This window comes from Podarcis cretensis (genome assembly GCF_951804945.1).
Source record: "Podarcis cretensis genome assembly, chromosome: 6".
Lineage (NCBI taxonomy): Eukaryota > Metazoa > Chordata > Lepidosauria > Squamata > Lacertidae > Podarcis > Podarcis cretensis.
The window spans coordinates 90,251,645-90,267,917 of record NC_137175.1 but is presented as its reverse complement, the minus strand read 5'-3'; the positions used below and the strand labels follow the sequence as shown (position 1 = coordinate 90,267,917).

Below are 16,273 nucleotides of genomic sequence, written 5' to 3'. Positions count from 1 at the left end.
CTTCCATTCTTTCCTAAACATTGTTAAATTTGCTTATTTTAGCCATTAGCTTTGCTGATTCAGCATAGCCCATCACTTTGCTTATAAGTTCTTTGCTCTTGTTATAATACACTGATGTTTCCTGCAGCAGGCACATAAAACTAGTCTATTCAAGCACCAGAAGCAAGCCTTTGCATTTATACGCCAATGGTTTTGCACTATCACCATACCAATGTCCTTGTTTAGAAAGAAAGATAACAATCTGCTGAAATGTGAAAAGAAATGGTGGAAAGCTGATACTCTGAGGTCTTTATTGTATGTTCCCAGTGGAAAAGCCTTTTGTAATTTAGGAAGCAGAATTCTTCCTAAAAACTTGTTTCTTTTGTCATTAGCGCCAACTACTTGTGGAGGGGACTCTCAACTGAATCTCAAGTTGCAAGGAATAGCTCACGAAACAAATCACAATAATCCCATTGTGTTGTGTTTATGTATTCGAGTTTTAAAGATGATGGTCCAGCAGATAATGCCAATGTTGCAATGCTAGAGGACATGTTTATACGTGTAAAAGCCCAGGCTCAACACCTACAAATCATGCGCACTGTGTGCTCTTTGGCCAATAAGGAGAATTTATTGAGTTAGCTTGAATACTGATCTGACTCAGAGCTACTAATACGATAAAGCTATTCCTGGATTTGTACCACTTCAGAATGTTGATGAAGGGGGAGTCATGTTAAAACTCCCTGTCTACAGATGTCCGGTAATAAGATAACGTTTGAAAAGACATATTTATGTTTCATTTTATGTAACAGAACCACCCAAGGCTGTTGTCTCGCCCAAGAACCAGTCATTTACTGAAGGATCTGAGGTCTCCATTGGTTGTTCTGCAACTGGCTATCCAAAGCCAACAGTCGTGTGGACACACAACGATATGTTTCTCATGGGCTCCCACAGGTATATGCATATCTTTTTACCCATATCCTTGTCTTCAAATGGTGTGTGTGTGTGTGTGTGTGTGTGTGTGTGTAGGGGGTGATCATGAAACATCCTTGACTGAAAATGTTGCGTTGTGAAATCTGATGAACGAAGGCCCTTGTTTGATCCCACAGTCATCTTCTGAGGCCCTTATTTGTGTGCCTCCTCCCTGGGAGTTTCAGAGGTTGCCAACATGAGATCGGGCTTTTTCAGTGGCAGCCCCCACTTACGGAATGCTCTCTCATCTTGCAGCATCTTTAATTTGAAGGGTGTTATTGTGGCTTCTTTTACTGTTCAGTTGGGTTGTGTCTTTTTTAACGATTCGTTTATCATGACTACTTCTGTCATGCTGCATTTATGTGTTATTTTCTTATTGCAAGCCACCTTGAGAGCATGGTTTGAACTGTGGAAAGGCGTAGCATACAAATAAAATTACGTAGCTAGTGAGGTGGGATCTGTAAGTCCTGGCTTTTATCTGTATACTGTAGCTGTGTTTTTAGGTTTATTTTTTGGGGCATTCTTAAAGTGGCATTGGTTCACTCTGTGAGCAATTAACAAATATAGCAAATAAATAAATCCCCCTATTTCAGATAATGCTGGCTTGCCAAAAAGCACTGAATTACAGGAAGGGTGCTACCTGAATTCCATGAAGGGTTATACCACGGGTAGGCAACCTAAGGCCCATGGGCCACAAGCGTTCCACGGGGGTCGTTTAACTGGCCTACAAGCCGCCCCCGAATCGAGCCGCCCACTCAGCGAGTCCCAACGCACTGCGCTAAAGCAGCGCAGCATGGGGACTCACTTCCGCTGTGCCAGAAATTGCGTCTGCGCAGACACCGAAAATCGCCTCTGTTCAGAAGCAGACGCCGGAAATTGTGGGTGTGCGCATTCAGGTGCGCACGTGATCCAGCCCACAGAGTGATCTTTGCTGGAGTGAACTGGCCCGGGCGAGGTAAACCTTGCCGACCGGTGGGTTATACTGATCACCTCTCTCTCCTTGCGTACTAGTGTTCCACTGGCACAAATAGAGAGTACTATGGGGATTTTCCGGGAGGGACGCGGGTGGTGCTGTGGGTTAAACCACAGAGCCTAGGACTTGCCGATCAGAAGGTTGGCAGTTCGAATCCCCGTGACGGGGTGAGCTCCCGTTGCTCAGTCCCTGCTCCTGCCAACCTAGCAGTTCGAAAACACGTCAAAGTGCAAGGTAACGACAAGGTAAACGGCGTTTCCGTGCGCTGCTCTGGTTCACCAGAAGCAGCTTGGTCTTGCTGGCCACATGACCCGGAAGCTGTATGCTGGCTCCCTCGGCCAATAAAGCGAGATGAGCGCTGCAACCCCAGAGTCGGTCACAACTGGACCTAATGGTTAGGGGTCCCTTTACCTTTATGGGGATTTTCCAAAGACAGGTAAGCAGTTTAAATTATCCCCATGTTAATAGAAGTGTTGTTTTTCTTTTTTGTCTGTGTACAGTAGGCTACCAGGTGATAGAGTGCTGTTGAAATAGGTCCTGTTCTGGCGTTTTCTGAGGCCTGGGCAAAAAGGATACAAGCGACAGATTCAGAGGCTCCTTGTGGAGTCAATGTCTTCTTTTGTTAGCTGTGAAATCATGGTGACGGTAGTTAACTAAATAGCAAATACGCTTAGCTTCCCCTCCAGAATGTTTTTATATTTTCTGAAGTGGCCTATTATAAAAGTAATCATATTTAGAATGAGAATGTGGGGGACACATGTTCTTTACCCATAGAACATCTGTGGAAGTCCCCTCTTGCCATGATGCCCCGATGTTTTAACTTTCGTAATATCACAGTTGTCATAGTCACTTCCAGTTTCTGTGGATGCTTTTTTCCTCCCGCAGGTATAGGTTAAATCCTGAAGGCACCTTAACTATAAAAAAGGCAATCCAGAAAGATGCAGGACTTTATGGCTGTTTGGCCAGTAATGCTGCTGGAACGGCCAAAGAGACGTCTATCCTTACTTACATTGGCAAGTATCATAAGAAACAAAATGTAGTTGGCTGCTTTCTGCGGGAATGTTGAGGGTGGCAGGAGAGGATATATTGTTTATTGATATCCTTCCTAACTTGCGCTGGCAAGTTTCTTCACTTAGCAGAGTACATTCACCTTCTTACGCAGCAGAAAGCCGGTTGCAAACTCGTGCGAGTTTCTTAAGACAATAAGCAATTAATCTAGCATGTCCAGATTGAGATATATTCTAATACAGTGGTACCTCGGGTTAAGTACTTAATTCGTTCCGGAGGTCCGTTCTCAGCCTGAAACTGTTCTTAATCTGAAGCACCACTTTAGCTAACAGGGCCTCCTGCTGCTGCCGCACCGCTGGAGCCCGATTTCTGTTCTTATCCCGAAGCAAAGTTCTTAACCTGAAGCATTATTTCTGGGTTAGTGGAGTGTGTAACCTGAAGCGTATGTAACCTGAGGTACCGCTGTATTCCTGATAATACCCCTTTTGAATCCCTCCTAAAAGAAGAAAGACGCCACAGTCTTATTCATAAGTAACAAGAAGTAGTTTTATGTATGATCAGGCAGAACACAGTGTGATGCCAGAACTTTAGACTTAAAGTTACAAACATGTACAAACAGGTTTACCCTGTTTGGGAGATGACCTGGGGAACTGCTATGGCAGCCAGCGGTACAGTCCAGGTGATGCAGGAAGCAGGCAGGACGAAAGGGAGAGAGAGAGAGAGAGAGAGAGAGAGAGAGAGAGAAACAGCGTGACTTGGCCTTTTACCAGGTCTGGAAAGGTCACGCCCACCCACTAGTCACATGCAAGGAAGGTTGCTCCAGGCCAGGAGGAAGAGGAAGTTCCGACTGGCTGGACCAAACATTCCCTTGCATGTCCACTCTAGCAAAACAAGGAATGTTGTACTTTACTGCTCTCGGTGGGTTCCATCACACACTTTCTTTAATAGTTGCTAATCACAATTAATTAGAAAGTTGAAAGTGTGTGAATGTTGAAGATAGGTTTGTGAATAATTGAACATAGAAATAAGCCTATATTGAGTCAGATTACCAGTCTCCTATTGTTCGTTTATATATTATATTATAATTATAATTACCACTCTCCTATTGTTCATTTTAAGGGACGCGGGTGGCGCTGTGGGTTAAACCACAGAGTCTAGGACTTGCCGATCAGAAGGTCGGCGGTTCGAATCCCCGTGACGGGGTGAGCTCCCATTGCTCGGTCCCTGCTCCTGCCAACCTAGCAGTTCGAAAGCACGTCAAAATGCAAGTAGATAAATAGGTACCGCTCCAGCGGGAAGGTAAACGGCATTTCCGTGCGCTGCTATGGTTCACCAGAAGCGGCTTAGTCATGCTGGTCACATGACCCCGAAGCTGTACGCCGGCTCCCTCGGCCAATAAAGTGAGATGAGGACCGCAACCCCAGAGTCGGTCACGACTGGACCTAATGGTCAGGGGTCCTTTTACCTTTACCTTTATTGTTCATTTTGAGTGCCAATGTCTCTTCAAGACTGAGGTCTTTCCCAGTTTGGTTACCTGAGAACAACAGCTAGAGATGCCATGGGTCAGAACTGCAACCTCCTATGTTGTTTACTGAGCCATTGCTCCTGGCCATTCATTCCTTTGTGAACACACGCATATAAGAATCCATTAAACATTTTGGATTCAGGTTAGATTCTACTGCCAAATAAGTGGAATGTGTGGACAAGAAAGAAAAAGAAAAAAGGCAACTTCATCCAGTGTATAATTATTATGAAATAGTTTAGTATCATATTTGAGACAGTGCACCCTCCCTCAGTTTGATATATTGTCTAGACATTAGAACGACTACGTTTTGGAATCCCAGTATGTTTCCGAGCACAATTCAAAGTGTTGGTGCTGACCTTTAAAGCCCTAACGGCCTCGGTCCAGTATACCTGAAGGAGTGTCTCCACCCCCATCATTCTGCCCGGACGCTGAGGTCCAGCGCTGAGGGCCTTCTGGCGGTTACCTCATTGCGAGAAGCAAAGCTACAGGGAACCAGGCAGAGGGCCTTCTCGGTAGTGGCGCCCGCCCTGTGGAACGCCCTTCCAGCAGATGTCAAAGCGATAAACAACTACCTGACATTCAGAAGACATCTTAAGGCAGCCCTGTTTAGGGAAGTTTTTAACGTGTGATATTTTACTGTATTTTTGGTTTTTATGGAAGCCGCCCAGAGTGGCTGGGGAGGCCCAGCCAGATGGGCGGGGTATAAATAATAAATTATATTATTATTATTATTATTATTATTATTATTATTATTATTATTATAGTATTGCTAAGAATCAGGATATACCTTGCCCAGTTTACCAAAGAAGTTGACAAATAGTTTCATATTTCAGTGTCTCTCGTCTTGTTCCCTTGCAGAAGTTCCTAAACTGACGGTAGTCCAAAGTGAACTGCTAATTGCTCTTGGAGACACCACCGTAATGGAATGCAAAAGTACAGGAGTCCCACCTCCACGGGTTAAATGGTTTAAAGGTACTTCTCCTAAACTGATATTGTTTGGCTTAGCTTCTTTTAAAATAAGTATATCTGAAGGAGCGTCTCCACCCCCATCGTTCAGCTCGGACACTGAGGTCCGTCTGCAAGGGCCTTCTGGCGGTTCCCTCACTGCAAAAAGTGAGGTTGCAAGGAACCAGGCAGAGGGCCTTCTCGGTAGTGACGCCCACCCTGTGGAATGCCCTCCTATCAGATGTCAAGGAAATAAACAACTATCTGACTTTTAGAAGACATCTGAAGGCAGCCCTGTTTAGGAAAGCTTTTAATGTTTGATGCTTTATCGAGTTTTTAATATTCTGTTGGGAGCCGCCCAGAGTGGCTGGGGAGACCCAGAGTGGCTGGAGAAACCCAGCCAGATGGGTAGGGTATAAATAATGAATAATAAATTCTTCTTCTTCTTCTTCTTCTTCTTCTTCTTCTTCTTCTTCTTCTTCTTCCTCGTCCTTGTCCTCGTCCTCTTCTTCCTCCTCCTCCTCTTGAGTTAGGGGTATTTCTGTACTTTCGCCAACCTTGTGATATTCCTATATCCAGTTTTGTTATCTGATTGTGCAACTAATTTCCCCCATGAGGTAAAACTGTAGCACTTAAGGACAGCTTGAAATGGATATCACAGACTTGCTAACATGGATAGGCCATCTTACTGTGAATGAAGTGTGTCATGAATCGAGGGCGAGAAGCGAATCTAATGAAATTACCACTCCAGCTGCTTATGGGGACGGACCCAAATTCGAAAGTTGTAAATGTAGTAAACGTTAGAGAACTACAGTTGCATCAAATAGCACTTCAGTGGCACACAACTCCTAGTTCTGTTCTGTGTTCTCTCCATTATATTCATCTGGATGCTTGTAGTGAAGCACTCGCTGTTTCAAAAAGAAATGAAAAAGCTATTTTGACTTATTGAATAAACAAGTCTATGTTTTTAACTTCCTGCTCTTGTTCCTTTTTGCCTGGATCTAGGCGATTTAGAGTTGAGGGCATCCGACTTTCTTATTATTGACTTCCACCAGGGAGTCCTGAAGATTCAGGAAACGCAAGACTTGGATGCTGGTGACTATATGTGTGTCGCAACCAATATTGCAGGAAGTGCATCTGGCAAGATAACCCTGGATGTTGGCTGTAAGCATAATGGCTTCAGAATAGACACATGCAAACTGTGCAAGATGATCTAAAATAAACTCATGCATATTGTTGATTAGTATCATTCACATTGTTTGGGGCCCAATGAGATATGTGTGCGAGTGGAATGGGGTTTTCCAATCTTGGGTGGGTGGTGGCTTCTAGTTTCTAAGTTTATTAATATGACATACTATCATTTATACCACGAGTGTGGGACATTTTTGGCTCCACAGGACAGATCCTAATCAGGACCAGCTTTATGGTCCAAATTTGACAGGTGGTTGGAGCAATTCAGCTGCCAGTCGCCTGTCATCGCAATCACATCAGGTGCAATTTCATGCAGTACTTCAAGCATGCAAAAAGTAACGTATTTTTCGCTCTATAGGACGCACTTCCCCCCTCCAAAAATGAAGGGGAAATGTGTGTGCGTCCTATGGAATGAATGCAGGCTCCTTGGCTTCAGCGATAGCAACGTAAACTTCCGAAGCGCAGAGGGAGAGCTCCCCCCGCACTCTGGAGGCTTTGCGTTGCTTTCGCTGAAGCCACCTGAAGCCCCTGAACTCCCGCTGCACTCCGGGGGCTTCAAGCAGCTATCTGCAAGCCTTCAGACTGCAGCAGGAGTTCCTGCCGTGCTCCGAAGGCTTGCGGATGGCCGGCTGAAGCCTGAAGCCCCGGGAGCACAGCGCGAATGCCCGCTGCGCTCTGGGGGCTTCAGGCAGTTATCCACAGCTATCCGCAGGCCTTCAGAGTGCAGCAGGAGTTCCCGCTGCGCTCTGAAGGCTTGTGGATAGCCGTCTGAAGCCTGGAAAGCGAGAGGGGTCAGTGCACACCGATCCCTCTTGCTCTCCAGGCTTCGCTTCACTGGAGAGGTGCTGCACAGTTTTCCCTCTCTGCACAGCGCCCCTTCAGCGAAGCGGGAGGAGAAATGGAAGGGGCTCCGTTTCTCGGGGCGCTGAGCAGAGAGGGGGAGAATTTTTTCCCCCTGTTCTCCCCCTCCTATGGTCCGGTGTGTCCTATAGAGCGAAAAATACAGTGCTTTAGTTAAAATGCTTGTCCTCTCTGCTGCTCTGTTGACCTTGCTAACCTATAGGGGGATTTGACCCAAGAGCTAGTCAGGACTACCCAACAAGTTCATGACCAAGCATGGTTTTGAATCAGGGTCTTTCCTGTCCAGTAATGTCTCATTCATAGGATCCCACTGAATGGCCCAGCTGTCGCACGTTACGAGATATCAAAGTGGAGTGCTTGGGTCACTCAGCTGTCATTTCAAAATAAATACCGAAGCTATACAACCGTTACTGATTTCTGATGTTTATTTCCCTGTATATCCCCTTTCACAGCTCCCCCAGTTTTCACACAAGAGCCCAGTGATGAATCTGTGGATATTGGCTCAAATGTGACATTGGCTTGCTATGTTCATGGGTACCCGGAACCAAAGGTGAAGTGGCAACGACTGGACGGCGCCCCGCTTTTCTCAAGGCATCTTGCAGTTAGTTCCATCAGTCAACTCAGAACAGGCGGACTTTCTTTTAACAGTAGGTAGACATATACCTGTATATACATATACCTGTGTGTGTAAAAGGCAAAGAAAAAAATAGTGCATAATACGTAAATCATTATTTAAGGTAGAGTGCTTCCACATGGCGCGTCCACACAGCAGTTTATGGTGGGCTTGGTCACAGTGTCAGGGCGATATTGACCTTATCAAGAATGCCATCTCATATTATTTATCCATGTACAGTGGTACCTCAGGTTAAGTACTTAATTCGTTCCAGAGGTCCGTTCTTAACCTGAAACTGTTCTTAACCTGAAGCACCACTTTAGCTAGCTAATGGGGCCTCCCGCTGCTGCCGTGCCGCGCCGCCATGCGATTTTTGTTCTCATCCTGAAGCAAAGTTCTTAACCCGAGGTACTATTTCTGGGTTAGCGGAGTCTGTAACCTGAAGCGTTTGTAACCTGAAGCGTGTATCCCGAGGTACCACTGTAATCTGGATTCACAATTTCCGTGGGAAATCCAATAAGTAACACAATAAAACTTAGAAACATTGCATCTGGATTAAATTCAGAAATGAATATGGGTTAGCGTATTCACCATGAAGTTGTTACAGCAAGTGCCACATTATTATTTTTTAAAAGGTGCAGGTACTGAATACCCTTGCATACCTGTAGAAAGAAATACTGCCCAAGCAGTGTCCAGTGGCCTTCGCTGTTTCGTGGCAACCTTCACCTCTCACTTTATGGCGTGTGGGATTTAACTACCGTATTTTTCTAGATTACCAAAAAGGCCCAAAAAGCTTTGAAGGACTATTTTGAGATAAATTTGAACACTACGGTGGAAAAAAGAATCATCTGGGATGCAAGTAAGGCGGTGATGAGGGGGTTTCTGATACAACAGAACGCTGTGAAGAAAAGAGCTCAAAATGAGAAAAAAGATAAGATTTTGGAGAAAATCAAAGAGTGCGAGAAGAAGCTAAGAGTGAAACCGAAGTCAAGGGAGATTTTGAAAGAAATTAAATTTTACCAAGCACAATACTCCAAATTGATAAATCAAGAAGTGGAGTGGAAAATTAAGTTGATGAAACAAAGATCATTCGATTCGGCAAATAAATGTGGAAAACTGCTAGCATGGCAGTTGAAAAAGAGACAAAAATTAAATACGATCACTAATCTAGAGATTGAAGGAAGAAATATTCAGGACCCTGTGGACATTAGGAAATGTTTCCAGAGATATTTTAAACAATTATATACCCAAGGGCCGCAAAATGAGGTGGAGATAGAACAATTTTTGATAAAGAACGGATTACCAAGGCTGTCTCAAGAAAACAGATCAATCCTGAACTGTGAAATAGCACCACAAGAGATTGAAGTTGCCATTCAGAACATGCAACTGGGCAAATCTCCAGGGCCTGACGGGCTTACCTCCAAATACTATAAGACATTGAAAGATTACTTGATACACCCACTAATGCAGGTTTGCAATGAGATTATGGAGGGGAAGAAAGCACCGGAAACGTGGAAAGAAGCCTTCATCACATTGATACCTAAATCAGAATTGGAAAAGACACAATTTAAGAACTACCGCCCCATCTCCCTTCTTAATGTGGATTACAAAATTTTTGCAGACATTCTTGCAAACGGATTTAAAAAGGTTTTAAGTGAAGTGATCCATAAAGATCAGGCAGGCTTTCTCCCAGGAAGACATTTGTTTGCCAACACAAGGAATATTATTGATATTTTGGAACTTCTGCAAACAAATATTAACACAAGAGCAGTGTTAATATTTATAGATGCGGAGAAGGCCTTTGACAACATTTCTTGGATGTTTATGAAGAAAAACTTAGAAGGGATGGGAGTGGGACGGGGATTTGAAAATGGGATAGATGCAATCTATTCAGAACAAAAGGCCAAATGGATAGTTAACAATGTGGTGACAGAAGAGTTTAAAATTGAAAAAGGAACACAACAAGGTTGCCCTATTTCCCCTCTGTTATTTATTTCGGTCCTGGAGGTGCTCCTGAATATGATTAGAGGGGACCGGTTGGTGGAAGGAATTCAGGTCGGAGCGAAACAGTACAAACTTAAGGCCTTTGCAGATGACCTAGTTTTGACTTTACAGGAGCCAGAATCTAGTACGAAAAGGGCATTACAATTGATTCAAGAGTTTGGTCGGGTGGCGGGATTTAAATTAAATAAACAAAAAACTAAGGTACTGGAAAAAAATTTGACAACCGCAGAGTCAAAAAGGTTTCAGAAAGAGACAGAGTTAAATGTGGTGAAAAAAGTAAAATATCTAGGGGTGAACATAACAGCAAAAAATCTGAGTCTATTTAAGGACAATTATGAAAAGTGCTGGTTAGAAATTAAGAGGGATTTAGAAAGTTGGTCAAGATTGAAACTTTCCTTGTTGGGCTGAATCGCTGCTATAAAAATGAATGTATTGCCAAGGATGCTGTTTCTTTTTCAGACTTTACAGATTGTGGACAAAATGGAGTGTTTCGGGAGGTGGCAAAGAGATTTCTCTAAATTTGTCTGGCAGGGCAAAAAGCCCAGAATTAAGTTTAAAATATTAACTGATGCTAAAGAAAGAGGGGGGTTTGCCCTGCCAGACTTAAGGTTGTATTATGAATCAGCAGCTTTTCACTGGCTGAAAGATTGGCTGCTTCTTGAAAACACTGATGTTTTAGATTTAGAAGGATTTAACAACGCTTTTGGATGGCATGCATATCTGTGGTATGACAAGGTTAAGATTCACAAGAATTTCAAGAACCATATTGTAAGGAAAGCAGTGTTTAATGTCTGGACAAAATATAAAGACTTATTAGAAAATAAGACCCCAAGGTGGCTATCACCTATGGAAGCTAAGGCTGTGAAAAGACCCAATATGGAGGTCAAATGGCCGAAATATTGGGAAATATTAGAAAGAGATGGAGACAATTGGAGATTGCAGAGTATGGAGAAACTAAAAGATAAAGTGCGAGATTGGTTACATTATGCTCAGATTAAAGAGGCTTTTAAATTGGATAAAAAGCTAGGATTCCAGGTGGAAAAATCGAAATTGGAAACAGAATTGCTAGAACCTAAGACTAAACTACTTTCAAGAATGTATAACTTGCTGCTGAGGTGGAATACACAGGATTAAACGGTTAAGCTATGATAAAATGGGCACAGGATATTGGGTATAATATCATGTTTGCTGACTGGGAAAAGTTATGGACCACCGGTATGAAGTTTACGGCATGTAATGCCTTGAAAGAAAATATTATGAAAATGATATATAGGTGGTACATGACTCCAGTCAAACTCGCAAAAATCTATCATTTGCCCGATAATAAGTGTTGGAAATGTAAGGAAACTGAAGGAACGTTCTTCCACCTCTGGTGGACCTGCCCTAGGGTTAAGGCCTTCTGGGAAATGATATATAATGAACTGAAAAAGGTATTTAAGTATACCTTCCCTAAGAAACCAGAGGCCTTCCTTTTGGGCATTGTTGGCCAGAGGGTGTTAAAGAACGATCGAACATTATTTATGTATGCAACAACAGCAGCAAGGATACTCGTCGCCAAATATTGGAAAACCAAGATTTACCCACGCTGGAAGAATGGCAGATGCAACTGATGGACTACATGGAGCTCGCAGAAATGACTGGCAGAATCCGAGACCTGGGAGAAGAAGCTGTGGAAGAGGACTGGAAGAAATTTAAGGACTATCTACAAAAACATTGTAAACTGTATGAGTGTTAAGAAGGATGAGAGATTTGAAATTAACAGGGCCCATAAAGTTAGTTGATAAGATTACGAGAATGAGTGAAATTTATGAGAAAAATAAATTTTTGAATAAACATTCTGTTAAAACTAGATATTTAAGACCTAGATAAAAATATTCAAAGTTAGGGACAAAACATTGGAAATGTGTATAATAAGAATTGAAACAAGATGATAAGTTGCTGGCTAAAGTATTATAAATTTGGAACGCAGGAGCGAGAGATGTGAGGAAGTCCAAAAGATGAAGAAAAGATGGGTATTACAAGATGTTAAATTTTATGTTTGTTCTTTTTTATGTCTTTTTTTTCTGTTTATTCTGTCTTTTCTCTATTGTGTTAACAAAAATTTTAATAAAATTAAAAAAAAAAAAAACCTACCGTATTTTTCTGTGTATAAGACAACCCCTATTTTGGGGGACTCAAAATTAAGGAAATGGGGGGAGATTGCCCAGAGTGGTTAAGCTTTTTTGGGGGGGAGGGTTGCCCACAGTTGTTGAGTTTTTTTGGTGGTGGTGGGGAATTGTCAACAATCGCTCACACGCCTGACTGCCACTGCTAATCGCACGCATCACCAAAGTCATCGACCATCTGCCCGCTTGCCACAAGCAGCCGCCAATCACAAGCCCGATAGATGCAGTACCAGGCAATAGCCAGCAGGCCTTGCCACAGCCACCAATCACCCGCCCAATTGCCGCTCACAATCTCCTGCTCGTAGCTGCCCCCAATCGCCCGTCCCCCCCTCTGCACTATCCATGTATAAGACGAACCCAAATTTTTAACATTTACTCATAATAAAAAAACCCTCATCTTATACACGGAAAAATACGGTAGTTGCTGTTTGAAGGGGCTGAGTAGAATTTGGGTGGGTTGATGGAATCCCCTCGTTTCCCCACTGGGACTAATTAGGTTGGCAATTGGAGGAATGGCTGTCAGGGACTGGACTGAAGAGGAATTGTGGAGACTGTCCCCCCTCCTCCAGAGCCACTGTGGTGTAGTGGTTAAGAGCGGTGGACTCGTAATCTGGTGAACCGGGTTCGCGTCTCCGCTCCTCCACATGCAGCTGCTGGGTGACCTTGGGCCAGTCACACTTCTCTGAAGCCTCTCAGCCCCACTCACCTCACAGAGTGTTTGCTGTGGGGGAGGAAGGGAAAGGAGAATGTTAGCCGCTTGGAGACTCCTTCGGGTAGTGATAAAGCGGGATATCAAATCCAAACTACTACTACTACTACTACTCTTCTTCTTCTTCTTCTTCTTCTTCTTCTTCTTCTTCTTCTTCTTCTTCTTCTGCACTTCCCAGAGAAGAGGGAAACTATAGATTTAGAACAGTGGTTTGCAGAATGTCATAGTTCAGAGCCGCAGAGGGCAGAAGCTGGGAAATATTGGGAGAGGAGCAGGAGGAAGAATAAGAAGCACCAGGGGAGAGACACCTGACAGATTCACTCTCTTTGGAAAGCTTACCAGATCCCCCTCCTGGACCAGGCATGCATTGAGAGTAGTAGAACAGAAAGCTCAGAGGCAGAAAGCACAGATCAAGTGACACAAGGCTGTTGTAGAACACGAGGGACTGGGGGGTGGGTGGGACTTTTCTTGAAGCAACGCCATTATCTAAGAGAGACCGCATTCCTTTGTCTCTCTCTGTGAATATTGAATAAACTACTTGGTAAGAACTCTTCTTGTTTATCTGCTTCTTGGCATCCCACTGTGGGAGGGATAGGGTTCCATGACAGTGGCTGGGATTCATTGCTTGTGGAGCATTGAGTCTGGGCAGGTGAGGAAGTGAGGGAGAAAAAACTATAGACATAATGAGGCATTATTGGGTTAAGGGCACCCTTCAGGGATCTGCCAGTGCTTTATGTGTTTTTTTTGGGGGGGGGGACTTGGGGGTGTCACAATGCATGTGATGGGTTTATACCCAAGGCTCATCTAAAAAGGAGGGAGTCGTTTCCTCTCACCTCTTTTCTGGACAAAATAAAAAAATTCCTTCCAGTAGCACCTTAAAGACCAACTAAGTTAGTTCTTGGTATGAGCTTTCGTGTGCATGCACACTTCTTCAGATACGCTTCCAGTAGCACCTTAAAGACCAACTAAGTTAGTTCTTGGTATGAGCTTTCGTGTGCATGCACACTTCTTCAGATATGTGCATGCACACGAAAGCTCATACCAAGAACTAACTTAGTTGGTCTTTAAGGTGCTACTGGAAGGAATTTTTTTATTTTGTTTTGACTATGGCAGACCAACACGGCTACCTATCTGTAACTCTTTTCTGGAGACACACAGACTGCCCAGGTGACTGAAGGGATAGTTCCCTAACCAGAGTTAGAAAAAAAATCCTCAGTTGTCTGTACTCTTGAATTTGGTTGCTTTGGTTCAGGGGTAGGCAACCTAAGGCCCAGGGGCCAGATGCGGCCCAATCGCCTTCTAAATCCGGCCCGCGGACGGTCTGGGAATCAGTGTGTTTTTACATGAGTAGAACGTGTCCTTTTATTTAAAATGCATTTCTGGGTTATTTGTGGGGCCTGCCTGGTGTTTTTACAGGAGTAGAATGTGTGCTTTTCTTTAAAATGCATCTCTGGGTGATTTGTGGGGCATAGGAATTTGTTCATTCCCCCCCCCCCCCAATAGTCTGGCCCACCACATGGTCTGAGGGACGGTGGGCTGGCCCCCGGCAGAAAAAGGTTGCTGACTCCTGTTTGGTTAATTTAGAGTTCCACCATCCTGTTACATTTTTAATAAATATAACCTTTATCCCAAAGCTTGGTCTCCTAAGTCTATGTTGTGGATGATACTTATGTGGATGATACAATACTTATGATACATTTGCACTTACTTACGTTTGTATATGAACACATTGGGTTTTTCCTGGAAAGTTAAGTGCTAATTCTGTTTTTTGTTTTTTAAAACCTTTCATATAATTCTAGATTTGTGGGTCAATGATGAGGGGACCTACATCTGTGAAGCTGAAAACCAGTTTGGGAAGATTGTCTCACGGCCAGCTACACTTACTGTCACCGGACTTGGTAATTAACTGAAAATAGGGGATTTGTTATGGTTGGTTTACCTGACTCCCGTCCAACTCTCTTACTGTATCCAAAACAGAATAATATTTTTCTCCTGGGCCTTCTACATATAGGCTAGGTTCGCATGCAGTGCTAAGCTTTGGGTAACGTAAGCCGTGGTTTAAATACTGGTCACCAATCAGAGCTTGCAAGTTTGGTTTGTTTGTAGGTAACAAGCCAGACTATCAAATAAACAATAGTTTAATAAACCGTGGCTTAACATTACATCCAAACCAGGCCAATGTGGGTTGAATGATGGCTCTGAAACAGCGCACATGCTAGAATCCACATTTGTGTTAAATCCATATCAGATTTTACTTCTTAGTGATGAGTTGTTGGGAAAGCAGAGCAAAAATAGTGTCCTATCTAGATTTCTCTCCTGTCATCTCTCTAATGTTGAGGCACTTAACCAGAAAATTCCTGCAAGTGTTTTTTTTTAAAAAACCACACACACACACTTAGATTCAAGTATAGCTTAAATAAAATATCAAGATTAAACAAATACTATATCAAAAAGGTTAGTCCAATTCATAAATTGAATAACGTAGTGCTAAGTAATTACTCAGTGTGTTTGCAGAAAAGGTTGGTTCAGATGTAGTTGAGCAATCGTTTTCATTCATAATAAACACACACACACACACACACACACACACACACAGTGGTACCTTGGTTCCCAAACTTAATACGTTCCAGAAGTCCGTTCCAAAACCAAAGCGTTCCAAAACCAAGGCGCATTTTCCCATAGAAAGTAATGCAGAACGGATTAATCGATTCCAGACTATTAAAAACAACTCCTAAAACACCAAATTAACATGAATTTTACTATCTAACAAAACCATTGATCCATAAAATGAAAGCAATAATCAATGTACTGTACTATAAAATAAATAAGACAGTATTGTAGATAATTAAAATTATATTTTTTTCTTACCTGCACTGATGATAGTCATTGTTTGGGTGGGGGGCTTTTATCCATTTCCACAGTCAGATAGTCAATCAATCAATCAATCAATCAATCGCTGAACTGGGTTCCAGACACAAAAACAAGTCACAAAAACGAAGTCACAAGTCAGAGTCCCATAAAACGAAGAGCAAACCACAGTCACAAAAATGAAAAAGCCGCACAAGCAAAAAACACAAAAATAGCAAAAACAAAAGCACCGAATATCACCTCAGAACACTGCAATTGGAAACAGAAGGCTTCAATTACGATGAGGGGGGCGGGACACGCAAATTAGCGGCACAACAGTACAAACAGAAGGCGGGAAGCTTTAATTACAATGGGGGGGGGTGCAAATTAGCAGCGCAACAGTAAAAATGGAAGCTCAGGAGCACGTTCGGCTGCTGAAGCAAAGTTCGCAAACCAGAGCACTGACTTATGGGTTTGCAGCGTT

General features: G+C 43.1%; 1 protein-coding gene across 2 annotated transcripts in view; it reads left to right on the top strand.

Annotated features, from left to right (window-relative positions):
* The window catches only part of HMCN1 (hemicentin 1), a 325,809-nt gene that overhangs the window by 102,736 nt on the left and 206,800 nt on the right, over window positions 1-16,273 (top strand). Inside the window, exons 12-17 of one of the 2 annotated variants that reach the window (XM_079980967.1) lie at window positions 789-930; window positions 2,807-2,934; window positions 5,313-5,426; window positions 6,405-6,563; window positions 7,904-8,098; window positions 14,742-14,840. In XM_079980967.1, the coding sequence (XP_079837093.1) occupies window positions 789-930; window positions 2,807-2,934; window positions 5,313-5,426; window positions 6,405-6,563; window positions 7,904-8,098; window positions 14,742-14,840 (837 nt within the window). Of the gene's footprint in view, window positions 1-788; window positions 931-2,806; window positions 2,935-5,234; window positions 5,427-6,404; window positions 6,564-7,903; window positions 8,099-14,741; window positions 14,841-16,273 lie in introns of those variants that run through there. The other variant, XM_079980966.1, reaches the window with a different exon arrangement.